Here is a 20,587-nt window from a genome sequence, read left to right as displayed (position 1 = left end):
CAGCAAAGATTCCCATGTAACACTGACAGTAAAAAAAAGTTGTCTGTTTGATGTTACTGTCCCAAATTAAAAGCAAATTCACACAAGCTTCAAATGTCAGTGGGACTACATTTTATTTTGAAATATCCACCACGCAGAATTTAGCTGCTGTTTCTAATAGAGGGTTTTTCACTTCGAAATGTTAGTGCTTCACTGTTTCAGTTTGCCATGAGAGTCTCTGTGGATGTGGAGGGCGTGAAGTTAAGGAAGTGAAGTATCTTTACATCACACACTGTCCGTCTTCTTAATGGCAATGTGGAGCAGGATGGTGGTGTTTAGAACTCGTCTGTTTAGCTTGATTAACCAAGGCAAGCAATGCTGCTGTACCAGATAATGGCTTCTAATTACAAACTCGTTGGAGAGAATAATTAAACCTTAATCTATGTTTGTGTTTATATAGAAACAGGAAACATGTGATTTTTAATTCTGTGTGTAACTAATGTTTCCTCTCCAGAAGAAAAGAAGATTTCATGTTCTCTCCCCGTGTAAAGCAGATTATTTGCCCACACTACTGACTTGATGTTTCGGTCAAACCTCGCCTCGTCGAGTTGTATTAGCATTAAGGGAGAAAAGCTCTGATGCCCAGCAGATGTTTTTACAGTAAATCGAATATGATTTCCTCAACGACTTTGTGTTCAGGATGGGTGTTTGTCATGCAGCTGCGAAGCGCAACACGCTCTTTTTCAAAGTAATCCGTGTCTTGTATCTGGGATGCTAAGGTCAAATGAGAATGGGAATGTTGAGCTAAGAAGTGCTTTGCTGTCTGTTTCATTTATAAGCTGCACAGGAGCAGCCGTGCTGGGATCAGAATTTATGTGTGGAGTATTTAAAAACCAGTCCATAATTACCAGAGTTGAAAAACATGCAATGATGTGAGGTACAGGGGTCATTTTTTTTTTCAAAGGAGGAGCACGCTTTGCTTCTGTGCAAAAAATACGAAATAACTTAGTTAGAGCTTTTCGTGTCTATTCTTTCAAATTTAATTTTGAAGATTGACCAGCCTGCTTGGCTTGCAGTTATTGTCAGAGAGTCAAGTAGACCTGCCATTAGCAGTAACAACAAAGCAGGTTAAACTCATAAATAACTAAGACAAAAATCAAGCTTTAAACTGTGTATCGTGTCACATTCACAATCTATATGTACGCAGCAAGTACTGGATTATTAGTGTGTGTGTGTGTGTGTGTGTGTGTGTGTGTGTGTGTGTGTGTGTGTGTGTGTGTACACGTACTGGACTGCCAAAGGGATTATCCTTCATCTGTCTCCTTCACTAAAGGCCATATGTTTCTGCACAAAGCTCCCAGCTCCTCTGAGCAGCACACACACTCACTGATAGATGAGACCACACACTATGAGGCTCACATAGTAATGATTCAAGCACTACTGTATGTCTGCTTGCCTATGAATTCATGTGCACACACACATACATGCACACACATTGCCCTTGGGATTTGTGCATCACAGACTTTGCTCTATGCCAAAATACCAGCTTTATATAGCATGTTAACAAATCAATGACCCATATTAGACATGGCCTGAAACCATGCACACACTGCATACACACACACTCACAAACACTCACACACACACATGTAGATTTACTGCATGTCTCTCATGTAGTCTGTTATTTTACCAAATGGATAATTACCATTCTAAGACCAGACATAAAAATATGGGCAGTGTTGTGTGAGGGAGTCCAACATCATGGGTTATGACCTTGCCTTTATGAAACTAGACCCTTTTAGCACTTAACATAACATCTATGTGCAACTTGTGCAAGGTACAAGGTACATTTATTGTCAAATTATAACAGGGTTGTAAGATTAGATGCAGTTAGTATTCCCCTTTATGCTACAGAGCTCTGTAGTCTGGTGGTATGAAAGCAGATACTTGTGTATCTCTTGCCAGACTGCAGCAGGGTGAACAGGCTGAGGCTGGGTTGGTACTGTCTTGGGGCTCTGCAGGCACCTCACTTCCCCGATATCACTGATGCTCAGCAGCTGGGTACCAATGATCTTCTGAGCAGTTTTACAGGATTGCGTTTACATCCTCAGGTTGTCATAGCTCAATCCCCAGCCCTTCATTTCGATCCAATTACAATACAGGAACCACTATTGATGATATCACTACACATGAATTGATGGAACGTTATTGATCTGTGGGGAAATTAGGTTCATTTTGCAGCCACACAAGTAATAGGATTCTATGGGGAATCAAAGCAAATAGAATATAACAAAAGGAGAAAATAGATACAGACAATATTGGCAAAGCAGTTAGCCAAAATATATTCAGTGCATCTCAAAAAATTACATTTACATTTTACCCAAAGCGACTTACATTTTGCTATATCAGAGGTCGTGCTCCTCTGGAGCAACTAGGGGTTAAGTGTCTTGCTCAGGGACACATTGGGGAATTGAACCCAAGTCTCTCACATCAAAGGCATGTGTCTTATTCACTGTGCCATCACCACCCCACAAAAATTAGAAAAAGATATCACGTTTTTTAACTGCACCTGTAAATCTGTTCATTCATCAACTGTTGCCAGTTCTGCGTTTCAAATCCAAATTAAATTCTTGTAAAAGTATGATTTGCCACGTACATCCTACTAGTTATAGAAAATGTGTTTTCTCCCAAACCAGACACTCAGTTGTGTCATTACAAGTGCAGTTCAATTTTTGGAGTTTTGGAGATGCACATGTATTTTGACAGTTCAGTCAATGCATATCAGTAATACATTTATAGTACACACTACAGTAGCACCTAATACAAGCAGCACCACTGCACGGTGTTTACAGGAACTGGGCTGTGTGCAGCAGTCTCCATGTCTGCGGTTTAAATTTATTACTGTATTGTGTATGCGGCGGTTCAGGTGGCAGTGGTGCGCTCACATTGATTGACAGCAGTGGCTAACTGTCGTGTTGCATGCTAAAGAGATAATCATTCAATTAACTGGAGATCAATGGCACCCATATGGGTGAGCTGTTTCAATACTGCCCTGTCAGTCACACAGGGCCAGTTGACCGCTTCAACACACACACACACACACACACACACACACACACACACACACACACACACACACACACACACACACACACAAGTGTCTTGCTCATAGCACATTTATTGGGAGACACCAGATTTATCTGTATGTCCCTGTTCATTTAGCATTTTGTTTTAGAAGTAGGAGCAGTTTTTTTACCCCATGAAGGATCACTTCATCTGTCAGTTTGTCTCAAAAATTCAAATTACCCAATTTGGAGATAGTTGAATGATAAGAGACTAATAGCATAGTGTATCTCAAAGTGAGAAAGTCCCCAGTGTAAATTTGCTAAAACTGTATACAAAATATTGTAAAACTACATACGTAGCTTTCTACTTGTTGGGCTATTTTTATTTCCAAACAGAGTGGGGGTGCTGGGTAACACTGCATTAAGATGAGTTTATGTGGCTCTAAAAACAGGCAGGTACATCAGCTGTGCTGAGAGACACTGAGGTAATGATGATCAAACAACATGGTATTGCTCAGAATGTTAGCATGGAGCAATGTTTAAGTTGTCTGTTCACCCCCAAACGACAGATTCTTTTGTCTGTGCACACTGAATATAGTGTAGTGGACAATCTCTTGTTGAATGAGTTCTTTATATATAAATATATGTTCACACAAAACAAAAGGGTGAAATATTGATCATTTTATAGGTTATCACTTATATGCTGAATGTGTTGTTACCCTACAGGCCACTCAATCATTCACCTTCTACCTCCACTAACCCTGCTGCCTACATAATGGCTTCATTTTAGCTCCTCTATGTATGCGTCACATCAGCCAAAAAGTCACAAACATCCATCTCTGCTGTCTCAGGGCAAATTAACATGGAAATTGGTGTGTTGCATTTTGGAATGAGGGAACAGGTGTTTTAAATGAAGCCATCCCCTCCCTTTTATCCCTCCTTTTCTGTCTCTGTCTCTTTTCTCTCCTCTCAGACCCCCGGCCGTCTTCCTTCAGTCCTGGTGGGCGTTTCGGCCCTGACACTGGCCTAATGAATGAGCGAGGTGATTTATAGCTGAGGGAGAGGGGAAAGAAGGGAGGGATAGAGAGAAGTAGAGGGGAGCATGGGAAAGGTAAGGGTGTTGGGTCACGTTGTAGAAGGTCAGTAACGTAAATCTCCTCGTTGTTTTATCTGTTGTCCTCTGCTCTTGTTTGTTTTTTAATTCCACTGGCCCATTGGTGGTAGAACTAATGAAAGCGAAAGAGCAACATCTCTTTAAGGACATAAAAGGACATGTGACTTGCTAAACAGCAATTACTTAACACGGGAAAAAGAATTTTGGGGCCCTCGCATAGCATACAGAATAAAAACACTTGGTTCGATTTAGTGGAACAGCTAATCCCCTGAAAAGTTTAAAGATGGCCCACACAAAATGTAGTTTTTGACCTCTTGAGATTATTGCAGCAGCAGATCCAGACAGCTTATTCAGTGGGTGTCTGATAAGCCATTTTTAGTCCTTTTCAAAAATAAATTGGTGCTTTTAAAAACCATGCAATTTCTGTCTTTGGCCGAAAATCAATTAAACGAACAGTCATTCCATAGTAACCATCATTAGAATGCTCCTTCCATGTAGTGTCAGGGGTTCTTGGATGACTGCGATATACTGAGGTTACCCTTGAGTCTTAAACTACAAGCAAACATTAAACATCAAATGATCATTTGACAGGGGTCCAAGGGGACCTAGGTTGGGCCACGAATCTGTATTCATATTGAGTTTTCTCAAATACTGAAGGTAAACCACAGCCAACGAACAATGCACTGTACTTGACAATTTATATGGCTTTATGTAAATTCTTAATCTGAAAGGTCAGTAGTACCGTTAAAGTAAACGTAGTGGAGTAAAAAGTACAATATTTCCCTCTGAAATGTAGTGGAGTAGAATAAAGATTCATAAAATGGAAGTAAAATCTGCAGAATAATGAGAAAATGTACTTATTTTAATATAACTTCTGCCCCTGCATTCACTGGAACATTAGGTGAGGCCCCTTCAGAGCGGGGGTTTTCAAAGTCTGAGACTGTGTGCCTCCCCTCAGACTAAGCTTGAAAAAAAGTCCCCCCTCACCCCCCATAGTTTTACTTACATAGTTTTGCTCAGTTCCTGGATGCCTATGAATTATGTTATGATCATGTTGACACTCAACCATTGAGCTAAGATAGCCTAATATTTCTGTTTGGGATAACGTCAGACTACATCAAATACATAAAAAAGCTCTGTCCTAAGGTATTTATTATTTACTGTCTCTGATAAGTAACTAATAAATGTGGGAAATGTGGGAAAAACTGTAAACGTTCCCAAACTTCTGGATCTCTGAACTCTCTCCTATTCTTTGTGATCTCTTTGTAGTTTCTTATAATAATGCAATAATTGATGTTTATGTAATATTTTTTCACTTCCATTCACTGAGCCTTCCCTGAAACTGTTTGAAGCCCCCCTGGGGAGGCCCGCCTCCCACTCTGAAAATCTCTACTTTAGAGGTTACTGTGAAACTCTAACAAACCCAACTTTCTCTCTGTTTTAATTTCCTCAGGGTCAGCGGATCAGACTCCCTCCACCCACTGTAATTTGGCTAGCTTACACATACAGTACAGTCTGCTTGATCTTCGCTCTGTATGGTCATATCTCATCACATACATTTTATAGAATTAGACAGATTTTACTACCAATTTGCCAGCACATGGAGAATTATAGGGAATTAATGGCAATATATTAGTATTGATTATTCTGGATTTCACTGGATTTGTGTTTTTGTGTCCAATGGGTTGATTGCTTATGTTACCTTTCCGAAATACAAAATTGTGCTTCATGTTAACACTGATGTACTAAAGGATCAAGCACTCGGTGGGCGGACCGTGTTCCGAGCTGACAGAGTGCAAGACTCCGGCCAGATGAGTGGAGGCGGACTCTCGCTCCACTGATGATGGTTGGTGCTCAATGGCAGTCAAAGTGTATGCTGTTTCCCAAGAGAAGAACTTTTTATGTCAAGATGAAAACCATATTATCATCACTATCTTCTTGCAGTTTACATTGTGCTAGACACAAATTCAAAAAATGGACTGAGAATTATTTCCTGGGTGTCTATGTGTATATATATATATATAAAGTGTACATATTGTTTTATTTTATTTTATTTATGTTACCTAATATATCTCTATATATTATAACTCTAATATGTGTATATATATACACTCACCTGTCACTTTATTAGGTACACCTGTTCAGTTGCTAATCAGCCAAATAACAACTCAGTGCATTTAGATTTTCACGCACAACCATCTCAAGGGTTTACAGAGAATGGTCCGAAAAAGAGAAAATATCCAGTGTGTGGCAGTTGTTTGGGTAAAAATGCCTTGTTGATGTTAGAGGTCAGAGGAGAATGGGCAGACTGATTCAAGATGACAGAAAGGCAACAGTAACTCAAATAACCTCTCGTTTACAACCAAGGTATGCAGACCACCATCTCTGAACACAGAACACGTTGAACCTTGAAACAGATGGGCTGTCAGCTAAGAACAGGAAACTGAGGCTACAATTCACAAAGGCTCACTAAAATTAGACAGTAGAATATTAGAAAAACTAATCTGATGAGTCTCGATTTCAGCTGCCACATTACAACATGAAAGCATGGATTCATCCTGCCTTGTATCGGTTCATGTTGGTCGTGGTGTAATGGTGTGGGGGACATTTTCTTGGCACTCTTTGGGCCCGTTAGTACCAACTGAGCATCATTTAAACGCGGCAGCCTATCTGAGTATTGTTGCTGACCATGTCCATCCCTTTATGACCACAGTGTACACATCTTCTGATGGCTACTTCCAGCAGGATAATGCACCATGTCACAAAGCTCCAATCATTTCAAATTGGTTTCTTGAACATGACAATGAGTTGACTGTACTAAAATGGCCCCCACAGTCACCAGATCTCAACCCAATAGAGCATCTTTGGGATGTGGTGGAACGGGAGCTTCGTGCCCTGGATGTGCATCCCACAAATCTCCATCAACTGCAAGATGCTATCCATCAATATGGGCCAACATTTCTAAAGAATGCTTTCAGCACCTTGTTGAATCAATGCCACGTAGAATTAAGGCAGTTCTGAAGGCGAAAGGGGGTCAAACACAGTATTAGTATGGTGTTCCTAATAATCCTTTAGGTGAGTGTATGTATATGACAAATAAACGACCTATAACCTTGATATGTCTGGAAATATTCAATAAATTTTTCTTCAATATTCAATAATATTTTTCTTATTGTCAACAAATCCCAACAGACCAACATAAACAATATATGTGTATGTTGCTTTTGAAATCCAGTTTACATGCCATCTCATTGGACAAAATGTGGTTCTTCAAAAGATAATTTGAAATCAGGCCTGAACCCTAACCCCATCACAATCAGCTAATGTTCCATTAGATCTCACGTGACATTAACAGGAAAGCTGTAGCACTATGTAAACCTTGTTGAATTGGATCCAATATATCTTAAAGATAATATAGACAATTTGTCTGAAAAAAGTGTCTTATTAGTGCTGGTTATGCCCACTGCAGTATCAGACAAAAATGCATGTCAATCAAATCTCAATATATTCATCAGGGTTCTCTCAACATCCTGCATGTCTTCTGAATGTCTTCACTCTGCTGCTGTGGACTGCAACAAAGATGTGCTGCAGCTCCTTATCACGCTCCTTTCAGTTGATCACCGAGCCCTGGGAGAAGAAATACACCCTAGGCTATTCATGTACATGTGTAGCTGAGTGTGTGTCAGTGCCTGTGAGTTAGTGAGTTTGTGTACGCCAAGACACGGTGAGCATCTGTAGAGCACCGGAGGGTAGCGCATGCCTTGTCTCAGTTGGACAGCGGGAGGGAGTGTGTGTTGCACTCTGACAGAAAAGAGCTCGGCAATTTCATGCTCCTCTGTGCGTATAGCACTAACCCAGGTGCAGTGCACTGTGAAGTTGGGGGAAGAATGGGGCTTTGGGAGATCAAGAAGCAAACAGAACTTTAGCAATAAGGAGCCGTTTTTAAAAATGTATTTAGGTCTGACAGGGAAGTGTTGTCAGGGAGTTTAAGGCTTCAAGAAGTTTCAAGTTTTGGGCAAAATGCTAAGAATGGTGGAGGAAGAGAGGATGGATAGAAAACTAGAAACATTATTGTTTTTAGTGCTGAATTGTATGCGTGCATGACTAATTCCCATCTGAATTCATATGATGAATTCTATGGTGACCTCAATGACTTTCATCTGACATCAAGGTGTGGATTACCTTTAACAGTGTGATGACAGTTTAAAATGCCCAGGTCTACTCGCAGAACCTATTAAAAACCTCTTGAACGAGGAGGGTTAGTGCTGTGCTTTCACTTAAAATGTAATATATTCAATGTTATACTTAAAAGGAGAACCGCATGTACAGTACATGTATATTTATTAATTTACATTTTGTGTTATATATGCTTCATGTGATAAACTGGCATTTTGCCTTTGACTTAAAGGTAGGGTCCACATTTTTTCCCCCTGAAAATGTTTTGGGTTTCTTGTTGGTCTGATCCATACTGGCCGAGTGCAAAAATGCAATCTTAGATTTAGCAAAAACTAATATGAGGTTAACACACGGTAGCTTTAGCTTTAATCTTGAGAAGCTGCAGAGCTGCAGTCTCTATTCATTCAACTTACACTGTAAAGTTCAAGCAAAACTGAGGCTTTTTGAAAATCCTTTTCTCTCTCTCTCTCTTGCCTGTCATTCACCGGTCTTGTGCAGAGTTTTGCGTGCATGCCGTGCTGCAGACAGCTGCATGCACGTCGCGGTTCCTCATGGATCTATTTGAAGTAGCCGGCTATTTAAAAACCATAAAATATTCTTTGTGTGGTTCATCAACGGTGATAAACCAAAGACCTAAAATGGAGAAGTTTTAAAATGCTGCCGACGCGGTTTTTTGTTTTAAAACTCTAGGTAGCGTTTTAGTGCAGACGGGCAAAAACGGAGGACTTTAGAAACGATGATGCAGACGCTCACATTTGGCTCTCTGATTGGGTCTCATAAGTCATGCAAAGTAGAAGCACGAGAAGAAGACAGAGTTTTTGACAGGCATTTGGACTGTGCATGTCGCCATATTTACTTGAGGATGACTCCCAGTCTCTTTTCCACTGCTACAGCTGCTTTTAGTGTTCCATTCAGTAAGAGTCCAAGCTCGTTATTGGTCCAAAAAAAAATCGGGTGTGATTGTTCGCCTGCATTACTTTATTCTTTCACCAAATCTTCTGTAACTAGGGAATAGACCATCTGCTTCATGTTTACACCGGCACGCACATGCCCAGTGTACGTGAACAGCCGCTAGATGTGCGTTTTCACTTGTTTTATTATAGACGGAGATCAAGTCTGATACGCAGCTGAAAAGCTGCTGTGGGTGCAGATCGTTAACTGTGGATGGGGCCTTGGTCCCACTTCTGTGTCACGGTGTTCAAAATTATTTCACATTTTGGTGTGAACGCCAGACCACTGACTGTGGCTCCAGAGTTGTCCTTGATGTAATGTTTAAACAGTGACCATGCCAGATAATGGAAGGTAACAAGTCATGGACGGAACAGACGTGACTAACAAAACACACAGCTCAATAATACACTGTACTATGCCTTCTTGAAAGCCTCTCTAAAAAGAATTTAGTAAAGGCTTAGATCAGCAAATGTATTTTATTGTACATTTACAAAACAACAAGAGTACAAAAAAGTCAGTCACAGACATTTTTTTCTTTGTTTTGGAAGGAGTATATGCAAATTTTATCTCACAACTGCACCAAACAGTCCCTCAGACAAACGGGGGGATGGGTGGGGGGGCAAGAGAGGAGTGAGAGGGGATACAATCAAACTTTTATAAAGCCTGTCTGTCTGCTGGCACACTGGAACATGTTGCTGCAGAGAAACCTAAAGGAGACATAGAAAAGTATGACATTCTTAGCGGACTACATGGGTGCAGGGATCCCTCTGGGGAAGCGTCCTTCCGGGAGCGAGAACCCGCTCGTTTTGGCTTTTCAGACAGCGACCTCTCAACCAGCAAACACACTTTGTGCTTCATATTTTCTGTTGTTTTGCCATCACAACAAGAGAGTGCAACAGTAGTTAATGCTTCTCCAAAAAGTATACACTTTGACGAAAAAAAGTTGGCACATTCAAGAAGACATGAGCTTTTTTTTTTTTATAATAACAGACTTTTTTTAACATTGTTTTTTTTTTTTTCCTCATAAATACAATATACGTCTCTTTCCCTGTATCCAGAGCCCACGAAAGAACAGTACAGACACAGGTATTTACAAATCAACGGAGAGGAGTGAACTCATAAATAATCATATTAATACCAAAAGCATGATGCAAAGTCTGTTGTTGCTTTCTGTCACAGCAATGACGCACAGTCTGGTATCAAAACGTTTCCTTTTGTCCAGCTCATTGTGTCCACAGTGGAAATATGGTGGATGATGGAGGCATCGAAGGTACACTGATGTCCTGTCGCTGGTGTCCTTATCTCATTTCCTGGGAAGAGAGAAACTAATTAACTAACTGATTTTAATATATTAACACAGATATTAGCTCATGTACTACTAGTTTTTGCACCACCCTGCTCCACGTACAGACCTGGCAACTGAATGCCTTGCTGAAGTGAACATGGATAGCATTTGCTGAAGGACAGGAAGCATTATTTAAATTACTTATTATTTATTTAATCTCTTTTTAGATTTTCACAGCCCCTTTCTGGGATTTAAATCACAGCCTGTCTGATCCTAAGCCTACTTCCCCACCAGTCTGTCCGCCAGCTTAAGAGTTTATTATATTTAGACAAAAGGAAAGAGACAGTTAACCAATATGCTGGGAGCAGACTGGAAAAGAAGACTCTTTCTGGCCATGGTTTGATATCACAACTGAAATATTTTGTCACAACTGTTAGTTTTGTCAGGGAGGGGTCAATACTGCTCTTTAGTGAGCAGAGAGTACCTCAGTCTGTCTCCTCTCAATCTGAGCTACATTTCCCCAATAATGATCGATCCTGTAAATGTTTACATGTGTTTCCCAAAGCAGCACTTAAGAGCAAGTGCACTCCTCTTAACACCGGCTTTCCATGTGTTCCAGAGGATGCTGAAATACTTGAAAGCCGTGTGGATGAATCACAAATTGTGAACGATGTCAACCGCACAAAGAACTGTTTTATGCTTCAGAATCGTTCAATATGAAAACATAGTTTAATGTGCAGTGAACAGTATAGAGTTTTCAGCTGACTGCCTTATATAATCATGTTCCTGGGTGACAGTAAGTTTAAGAAAGTAAACTCCTGAGTGATGCTGCTACACACTGACTTTGCTGTAGCACGTATTAAACTTAAAATATAACAGTGATGGTTTGCAAGGTTCATGAATATGCATGTCATCTAGGGTGAATGTCATTTGGTTATCATTTCTGTTTTAGTCCTACTATATAAACAATCTCACCGTAGCTAAAAAGTTAAGATCTTTACTTCCATCTTTACTTTAAAAACACATCTGATGTTTATGAGTCTCTGCAATAAGCCAATAAAAGCAGAAAGAAAGAAAGCGCAGAGAGTGTGGGAAATAACCCTTCCTAGACTGACCGCCTGGGTCAAAGGGCAAAGATAGCAGTCAGCGACACCACGGGAAGAAGGGGTAACCTAATCCAGGCTTCCTGTGGAAACACCGCAAACTTTACTGCGAAGAAGGTCGCGCTTTCATGTCCCCAGCAAGGCGTGAAAAGGCCAGTACGGGTCAGTTAGGGGGGTGAGGTGTTCCTTACAGCTCCACAGGGGGCTGACCTGAGAGGCACGAGATACAAGGGAGCTCTGTGTGTGTATGTGTGGACAGCGAGTGAAAAGAGCAATTGTGCGCGTGTGTGTCCCTTTTACAATGTGTTTCTTTGCTACATTCCCATGTCAGCTGTGTGTTGGGGTCAGCGTGGACTGACTTGTTACAGGGCCATCCTTTCTCTTTCTCCATACACAGGCAACGCCTCAGGTTACAGCATTAAACTTAACAACTCCAGCACTAAAACAAAGCACCAAAGCTGCTACACACTTTTGTTGGCCGACTTCATTCAATGCCATTTCCTCTCAAAGTCACTTCTAATGGTTTGTTTATAACCTGTAACTTAACCATGTCAATTCAAATTTGCTGATGGCTAAAATGAAAGCAGCGGTGAAATGTAACTGAGTACATTTACTCAAGTACTGCAAAGATTTGAGTACTTTTTTTGTTTATTTGGCAGTTCTTTTACTTTTGAAATAAGTACTAATTACACATTAATGAGACACATTTGTAAGTGATTTTTTTTCAGTGTGGTATTACTACTCTTAGGTTAAGTAAAAGACCTGAATCAAATGAATAAATCAAATTAAAAAGGAAGATGAAGAATTATTATTTGGATCTACTACTATGCATACAAACAAAATGGAAAATGAACAGGACAATTGGACACATAATATTGTGACTATTGAGAAATAGCAACTTTGGAAAATCGTAAAAGGAAAATGTAAAAGCTGAAATGGAAATGCCCAAATTAAGGTTACATTTAAAATGACAGTGGCAATTTGTCATTTTAATATCCAATTTCCTTTTCCAGTTGCCGTTATTTTATCATTTAATGATTGCCCGATTATCCTTAGGAGAGTCAAATAATGATATAATTACAAATTTCTCATTCACCCTTTAAATTTTTATTCTGGTTAAAGTGGGTAATCCAACAAATTTGGACAAAAGTGTCTGTCCATCATAGTGAGACCATGCTTTAGTTTTTTCTGCACTTGACCATACAAGGTGCTGTTTACAGGTTTGCTTTGGTAAATGGTAAATTGACTGCACTTATAAAGAATACTTATATATTCTACCATAAGGGCTCAACAATTTGCGTCTCAGTCACCCATTCGCCGCTGATGTTGACCGAGCTGCCACACAAGATACCGGCCTGCCCATCAGAAGCAACCCGGGCTTCAGTTTAACGAGTGAACAGAAGGAGCCAGGGATCAAAACACCAACCCTGCTATTAGTGGACAACCGGCTCTGCCTCCTGAGCCTCAGTCGTGTAAAGTGATTCTGACTTCACACAACTCCCCGTGCTTTCTATCAGCTACTACTCTATGTACCTACTGTAATGCCGAGGGACATGTCAAACACTGTTTGTAAGTGTTGCCTCACTCACACGAAGTCCCTGCAGAGCTTTCCATTCGGCTGGCACTGCTTGTTCTGCCATAAAAGACACCAGCTCGTCGCAAGGGAGCCTGCAGGGGGTGCATTTAAAGGAGCGCTCCCACAGCGAAGTGTGGCCTCAGAAGTGCACTCCAGAGAAAGCAGTGGGCGTGCACGCTTAACATTGTTTCTTACTATAAAACCTAGCCTGAGTAGGCAGTAATGGTAGATCTGTATGTGTGAGTCTGAGAGCATGTGTGTGTGTGTGTGTGTGTGTGTGTGTGTGGGCAACAAGGGAATGTAGAAGCTATTTTCATATGCCTGCATGTATAAGATTATGTGTGTTTTATGGAGCGCAAGTAATGATATGTAGATAAAACTAAACCACATGCTTTCCATGGCAGGAATAATCTCTGTTCCCATGCTCATAAATATCTTAAAGCATCAATTATTAAAACCATTTGAGGTGAAAAGAGAACATTTCTCTTGCATAAAGCTGCACTGAAATGTTAAAATCATTTGTGTTGCTGTATCCTACCTCGTGTTTTCTGGCTGAGTTGAGCCCTCGGGAGCCCGTGGAGCCTCTGGATGAGGAGCTTCCTGTGGTTGAGCAGTTACTAGATATCTGACTCCTGGAAAGGTAACCGGCCTTACTGCTATACGGCATTATCTCCTCATCTGAGGAGGCAAGGATGAAGGAAACAAGATGGGTCTTTAGTCTGTGGTTTAAAATGCAGCACAGTGTCTTAGTGGGAAAATGAAGGTTCATTTAGACAGTGACCTATCTGCTGCATTGAATTTATGGCCACCAACATACAGCTGCATGTTATAAATCTTCATCATTCATAAGTAAAGATCTAGCAACCAGTCACGGACACAAGTGTTTGTGTTCCAGCCAGTCCCAGTTTACTCTACTGGGTAACACTGGGGTAGAAAACACTGCAGTGCAGTAGCAAGGATATGTGTCCACATTTTACTATAAACATACAAGTAGAACCCTTAAACCAAATTATGCAATTCTGCAAAACTTTTTGCTCACTGTCAGTGTGTCGTAGTCCTGAGCCTTTCCGTTGGTGGCTGCTGCTGCTGTACTCGCTCCTCTCCAGGGAGGATAGAGCGCCATTCAGTGCATTGCTGGCCTCCATGCACCCCTGGGGGCCTTGTAACCTGTTCTCCTCTGGGGGCGGCTCCGGAGGTGGGGGCAGGTCTAAACAGAAAGAAGTGGAGGGAACAGCATGCATGGAGAATGTCTCTTTAGAATATAAGGAACATCATTCTAGCAGCCTTTTTTCAAGCACATTTTACTGCCAGGTTTCTCTTACATGGCAGCTTTATACTGCTTTCAAAAAAGAGAATTTGTTCATGTTGTCTGTTTTCCAGTGTATAATTGAGAGAACCTGAGTTACAGCTTTTTCTTTTAGAAAACATGGGAAATCTTCTGACTTTCTGCTTGTTAATATGAGGATTCTGATTGTGTGATTCAGCCACGTGCTGTTTGAAGGTTACTGGATTCACAACGCAGTGCAACTTTAGATTATAATATCCAATCTGTTTGTGAGATGGTTCTCTAAACATGAACGCATGTATATGTACATAATCAGGAACATTGGCCTCACATCTTGCCTGTGTATCAGAGTTGTAAATAGTCAATCACAGATAGTGCTGCAGAATATCTGTGTGCCTGTGCTGGATTATTATGGGGTGTATGTATTCACTCACTGACAAAGTGCAATAGAATAGAAACAGAAAATAACTGTGAACATGGTTTTGGCTTTGCAGCAGAGCTGCATATTCAGCTACTGAGAAGAACATTTGGTGTCCTAGTTCTAATAGGGAACAGTCCCCTGTATGCTCAGTAACACACTGACTTTGAGAAAATGCCAGTGGTCAGTAATGAGAAACAGAAATGTAGAAGTTATCGTCCCATATCCCTCAAGTGAACTTAAATAAATCCAAGTGAAACCACTCACCTCCTTGTATATCTCTCCTGTATGCTGAGCTCTTAGACACCTTTTTTTTCACTCGGGATTTTTGGTTGGGAGGAGTGCATGTTTCCGCTGGAGATGAGCGACTTTGCACTGTATGGGGGAAGGAAAAAACATACACATCAGAAAGTGTTTTTTTCCCTCCATACTGAACCGACATTTGATGGATCCAATGCATATGGATTATTTAAATTACAAACAGCACATCAACACAGTTCTAGGGTGAATGCATACATGAATGTTAAGCTTTCATGATCTTGTTTGCTAATGTGCCTGTGTGTGTGTGTGTTTGTGTGTGTGTGTGTGTGTGCGCGTGTGTATGTGTTACGTGCAGGCTTGCATGTGTCAGCACACGGCATTGCCAGTTACTTTACCGGGTGTAGTCGCGCTGACGGTGTCTTCATTCAGAGCTGGCCCCTGGCTGTGGAGGCAGCGGTGGGCAGGACTTTGGCACTGCAGCGTGCCAACCTCTGATGAGCCGTGATGCTGTTGGCCAGAGAGGTTGGGGTTGGACTGGGTGAGTGGCGGGCTCGGCGCCTGAAGAGCTGGCACTGGACTGCAGGGTAACCTTCTGCTATGGGAAGTAAGGGCAACATGTCACTGCAGAGAACAAATCAGTGGGATCGGAAGCTAAATCTTTAGTTCAGTATAAATTGGGTGCATGTTTTTTTTAGTCGCTGTCTTCTCCTGTTATGATTTTAGCTCCTTCATTGTTATTTAAATGGGTAATTTCACATCTTACATGACCTTCTGTAACCTAAGCAGTAAACAGTGGACAGTACAATCTGTGGGGAAAAACATGAGGATTAAAATAATCTTAGAATAACCTTCCTTCCACAAAGCAGAGAGGAGGTTTGCATTCAGTTCATCAGAAGAATTCAAGCTCATCAGTAGATTCAAAGACGAACACAACAATGAGGTACCAGCCAACGGCGAGCCCGTTCACATACCGTGACAGCTGCTGGCCATCCAGCTGGTTGAGGCGAGGGAGGTCATGGGGGGCTCGGGGCTCCTCGTGAGGCGATGGGGTGAGCGTGGCAGTCGACTGGTGACTGTAGGAGGTGGCTGGAGAGGAGGCGTTGTTCCTCTGCAGGGGAGCGGTCCCATCCTCGCAGCCTTCCATCAGGTAGGTCCTCTCTGGGAGGGGAGGACACCACTCCTCATCCGAGCTACGCAGCAAAAAGAAGAGTGTTACAGCTAGATGATGCAGTGTAAGAGATGTAGCTGGATATTATCTGTATGTGTGTTCTTAAAATATATTTGTTGCGGGGCGGCCTGACGTCTCAGTTGCGCCTTCAGTTCCAGCTCGCTATGCAGCTTAAAGATTAATGCTGTTCTTTCAGGCTCGACTCAACTAAGAGGGCCTTGCCGTTGGCAAAGCTGCAGGAGGCTAAACTTCCATTTGGGTGGAATTGCTGCTATGAGCATGATACTGAATGATAGTTTGCTCTGAGGTTTGCAGAGAGCGACTGGTGAGGAGGTACACAGCTAATTGTGTTTTAAGGGTTAGGAAAACAGCTAAATCACTAAAGCAACTGATCACGGCCCAGGTAATTGAGTTGTTAAAGCCAGAGGCATGAGAGCCACGTTGGGTTCAATACTTAATGTGCCTGTTAGAGGTGACAGTAAGTCTAAATGATGATGTAGCAGTGTAAAACTCATTTATAGAGATGTGTGTGTGTGTGAGAAAGAGATGGAGCGGGAGCCTGACTCACCCTATGTCCATGTCCTCGTGCTCTGGGGGCTGGTCGTCCTGCTCACGCTGTTCCAGCTCTCCAACGGGGGGAGGCGGGGGCAACGCTTCCATCCAGGTCAGAGACGGGGTCTTGACAGCCTTACCCATCGCCTTCTGCTTGGGCTTACCTATAAAACAGACGGAGAGAGAAACACAATGATTCACTTGAAGAAGCTGCTTGATCACATTGAGCTGCTCACCAGCAGAGGTGCCTGTGGCTAAAAGACATGCATATAAGTGTGAGAGTACTGCTGTGACCCATCCACCATTGTGTCCCTGAGCAAGAGACTTAACCCCTCGTTGCTCCAGAGGCGTGCGACCTCTGACATGAATAGCAATTGTAAGTCGCTTTGGATAAAAGCGTCAGCTAAATGAATAAATGTAAATGTAAGTATGAGAGTCGGGCAAAATGGGCCAACAAAAATTTGATTTTTATTTAACCCCTCAAGAAAGTTGTTTTTCCTGTGTGCAGCACTAAAGCAAAGGCAAGTACATTTATCTACAGAATACAATTAAAAACTGTGAACAGGTGACAAACATAACCGGATCAATGCATAAGTTAATTATAGAAAATGAAGGCAAATATAGCCTGCGACTGAATGATTATTTTAATTGCCCATTAATCTCATTATTTACTTGAATAATCAATTATTTGGTCTATAAAATGGTGGAAAATGCACCATTTCCCAAAGCCCGGGGTGACATCTTCAAATTGCTTGTTCACCCAACCGAACTTCTAAAATATTCAGTTTAATATCACAGACAACAAAGTAAAGCAGGAAGTCCTCTCAGCTGAGAAGCTGGAAGCAGATAATTATTGTTATTTTTGCTTGGAAAATGACTTGAATGTCAAAACAGGGGCAGATAAAGTTTTTGTCACTCAACTAATCAATTTCTTGACTATTAATTTCTGCTCTAATTAATATAATTGTGGATAAATGTGAAATAACTATAGAAAACCACTGAATAATGACTATAGATTAGGAAAAATCAGGTAGTCTTAATAACATCTCAAAGGCTAAAAGCTTAAGAAAAAGTAGGTCTTTGATATTATTTTCTTAGTCTAGGGTAAATGGGATGAGGAACAGCGATTGGTCAGTAGAGCTGTTGGGTCTGGAGACTGGAGGTGTTGGATAAAGCATTGCTTTCAAAAACACTCACTGCATACAGAGAACTAGAACATGTTGAGCTGGTTCTGCTGGTAAGCTGCACAACAACATGGTCTGTCTGTACTGAACACAGACTGAAAAGGTCACGTCCTCACCGTTGCAGCGGTCCGGCTGAGCGTACTGAGCTCCGGAGGTCCCCGGCTGGTTGATCCAGTGGACCTCGTCCTGTTGCTCGCCGCTGTGGGCCGGCACCTGCGTCTGGTTGGTGAAGGGCATGATGGAGGTGGAGGCATAGGGGGTGGTGGAGTTGTGCTGGGCGTAGGTGAAGCTGTGCAGGTCCTCGCTGGTGGCATCGATGGTGCTGTAAATGGGACCTTCGGTGGAGCCGCCCATGCTGTATTTCTCTGTCTGATTCAGGTAGTTGGAGATACCAGCTTCTACACAGGGATGGAGTTAAGAGTTAGCAGTTTTCATGTTTTCAAGCACAACGACTGTATCTACCGAGCTCTTTTGTTTAAGCAGCTTCCTACCATTGTAGTATCTCTCAGCTGTGTCGTGGTTGGCGGTGCAGCAGTTGACGGCCTCTTTACCACTGTGGACCAGGTTGGTGGTGGGCCAAGAGTCTGCCAGCCATGGGTAGTTGCCCATGTTGCCTCCCAGCACGCCTGGCCTACAGAGACATTCTGGCATTAATTTAAGGCATGGAGGGACACAGTACAACAGCAACGACTGTCCAGATGGAAAAAAGAAAAACAACAAAAGGAAGGCATCATGGGTACTTTAGGAGACATATAAGAGAGGACAGAATACAGATACATAACAGAATCTACATGTAGGATATTACTGAATTACCTTCCATTGAGTCCTGATCCCTCTCCATGAGGGAAACCAACTGCAGAAGACAGAAAGAGAGTGATTAGGAGGGCGCCTACGTGATAGCCACTACACTGTGGCTATTTTTAATGGTAATTCTTCTTGCTGTATTAAATAAATCATACTTGCTCCTAAAGGTGTTTAAATATGAAATACCCTGGGTTACAATCTAAATGCCACTTTAGGTTATTTCCATGCAGACACAGAGAGCCTCAGGTCAGTGACCGTGTATCATTTCACAGCTTAATAATTCTCCCTGACCTGCTGGTGTGTAGGCGAAGGAGGCAGTGTAGTGGCTCAGCTCCTTCCTCTTCTTGCGCCGGCAGTAGATCCAGACGCTGAAGCCCATGAGGATGACCCAGCAGGCTCCGCCGATGCCTGCGATGAACGCCGGCTGCTTGACCACATCAGTGATCTGCTCGGCCAGACTCACGCTGCTCTCGTCGCCGCCGTCGCTGGAGCCACCGCCGCTTCCGCCGCCTGGCATGGAGGGCTGGTCAGCTGGCAGCTCTGGGGGAAGACAATGGGAGGGAGAAGAGAGATAGAGAAAATAACATTACAAGGAAGAACTGAGGGAAAACTACTGGACAATTTTCTCTGTTGATCTGTTGTTTTATCCATCCAATGGATTTCATAGATTTTAATGTTTTTATAGCCAAACAATCAATAACAAACAAACCAAGTACATGTTTATATCCTTATAATACATTAGTAAGCCTAAAGCAGTAGCAAAATGATAGAGATAGGGTCAAAACAACATTAGGCATAGCAGAGCTAAATGTGAATATCAGCATGGCAACATTTGCTAATTACCACTAAACACAAAGTAAAGCTGAGGAAAAAGTTAGGTGATCAGCCAGATGATCAGGATTCATCCTCTGTGCCACATGAATATGTGTACAAAATGTCGTGGCAAGCCATCTGATAGTTGTTGACATAGCCTGTTTCTTGGACTGACTGACAGACAGAAAACAATCCATAGGGCAACACTGCTAGCATGGCTAAAAGCAGAAATAAATAAATAAACATGCTGGTGTTGTTTCTTCATCTAGTTCTTCAGCTGTTTTTGTCATGGCGGACTCACTGATGAGGATAGACACCGGCTGACTGCGAATGCCGATGCCGGCACTGGTCACCGCCGCCACCTCCACCTGGTAGAGCACGCCGGGCACCAGGCCTTTCAACACCGTGGACAACGCGTTTCCGTCCACCGTCTTGTTGATGTAGTAGCGCGTCTGGTTATCGCCGCCGTTGCCCACACACCATACCTTGTTGGGACACACAGAGTTGGCACTGAATTTGTTATGCAGCTCATTTCAGTCTCAGGTGTGACACTTTTAGATCCTTGCCGGCCTATGCTACTGCATTTGCAATTTCATTCACTGATGAAATGGTTAACAATGTGCTGCAACGTTAGATCTGTGCAAAATGAGATCAAAGCACAGATAGATATTCCCTGTCCATAAATGTACAGCCGTCACTGAACTTGACCACTAACCAGTGTGCTGTACGTTTGAAGTCTTAAAAACACAGCCGCAGGATTTTTCTTTTCCGCTGGAAAGGATTTATCTCTGCGTGTACAATGAATGAACAAATATTGGGTTGATCTTCATGAGATTGAATTTCAGCCTCTTTA

At 42.1% G+C, this 20,587-nt stretch overlaps 1 protein-coding gene across 3 annotated transcripts in view; it reads right to left on the bottom strand.

Moving 5' to 3' along the window:
• Positions 1 to 9,747: 9,747 nt before the first annotated feature.
• robo3 (roundabout, axon guidance receptor, homolog 3 (Drosophila)) overlaps positions 9,748 to 20,587 on the bottom strand; it is an 81,523-nt gene continuing 70,683 nt past the window's right edge. For 2 of the 3 annotated variants that reach the window (XM_038709076.1, XM_038709078.1), the window contains 12 exons: positions 20,036 to 20,219; positions 19,213 to 19,461; positions 18,931 to 18,970; positions 18,609 to 18,748; positions 18,234 to 18,515; positions 16,950 to 17,097; positions 16,185 to 16,403; positions 15,609 to 15,808; positions 15,220 to 15,327; positions 14,289 to 14,456; positions 13,788 to 13,927; positions 9,748 to 10,595 (listed from right to left, as the gene is read on the bottom strand). In XM_038709076.1, the coding sequence (XP_038565004.1) occupies positions 10,584 to 10,595; positions 13,788 to 13,927; positions 14,289 to 14,456; positions 15,220 to 15,327; positions 15,609 to 15,808; positions 16,185 to 16,403; positions 16,950 to 17,097; positions 18,234 to 18,515; positions 18,609 to 18,748; positions 18,931 to 18,970; positions 19,213 to 19,461; positions 20,036 to 20,219 (1,890 nt within the window). In that variant the 3' untranslated portion in view covers positions 9,748 to 10,583. The remainder of the gene's footprint in view (positions 10,596 to 13,787; positions 13,928 to 14,288; positions 14,457 to 15,219; positions 15,328 to 15,608; positions 15,809 to 16,184; positions 16,404 to 16,949; positions 17,098 to 18,233; positions 18,516 to 18,608; positions 18,749 to 18,930; positions 18,971 to 19,212; positions 19,462 to 20,035; positions 20,220 to 20,587) is intronic. The other variant, XM_038709077.1, reaches the window with a different exon arrangement.

This window comes from Micropterus salmoides, unplaced genomic scaffold (assembly GCF_014851395.1).
Source record: "Micropterus salmoides isolate LMB-PRFRI ecotype aquatic unplaced genomic scaffold, ASM1485139v1 Ms_hic_scaffold_9, whole genome shotgun sequence".
Classification (NCBI taxonomy): Eukaryota; Metazoa; Chordata; class Actinopteri; order Centrarchiformes; family Centrarchidae; genus Micropterus; species Micropterus salmoides.
Note: the sequence above shows the minus strand (reverse complement) of the source record. Positions and strands in the feature narration are given on the sequence as shown.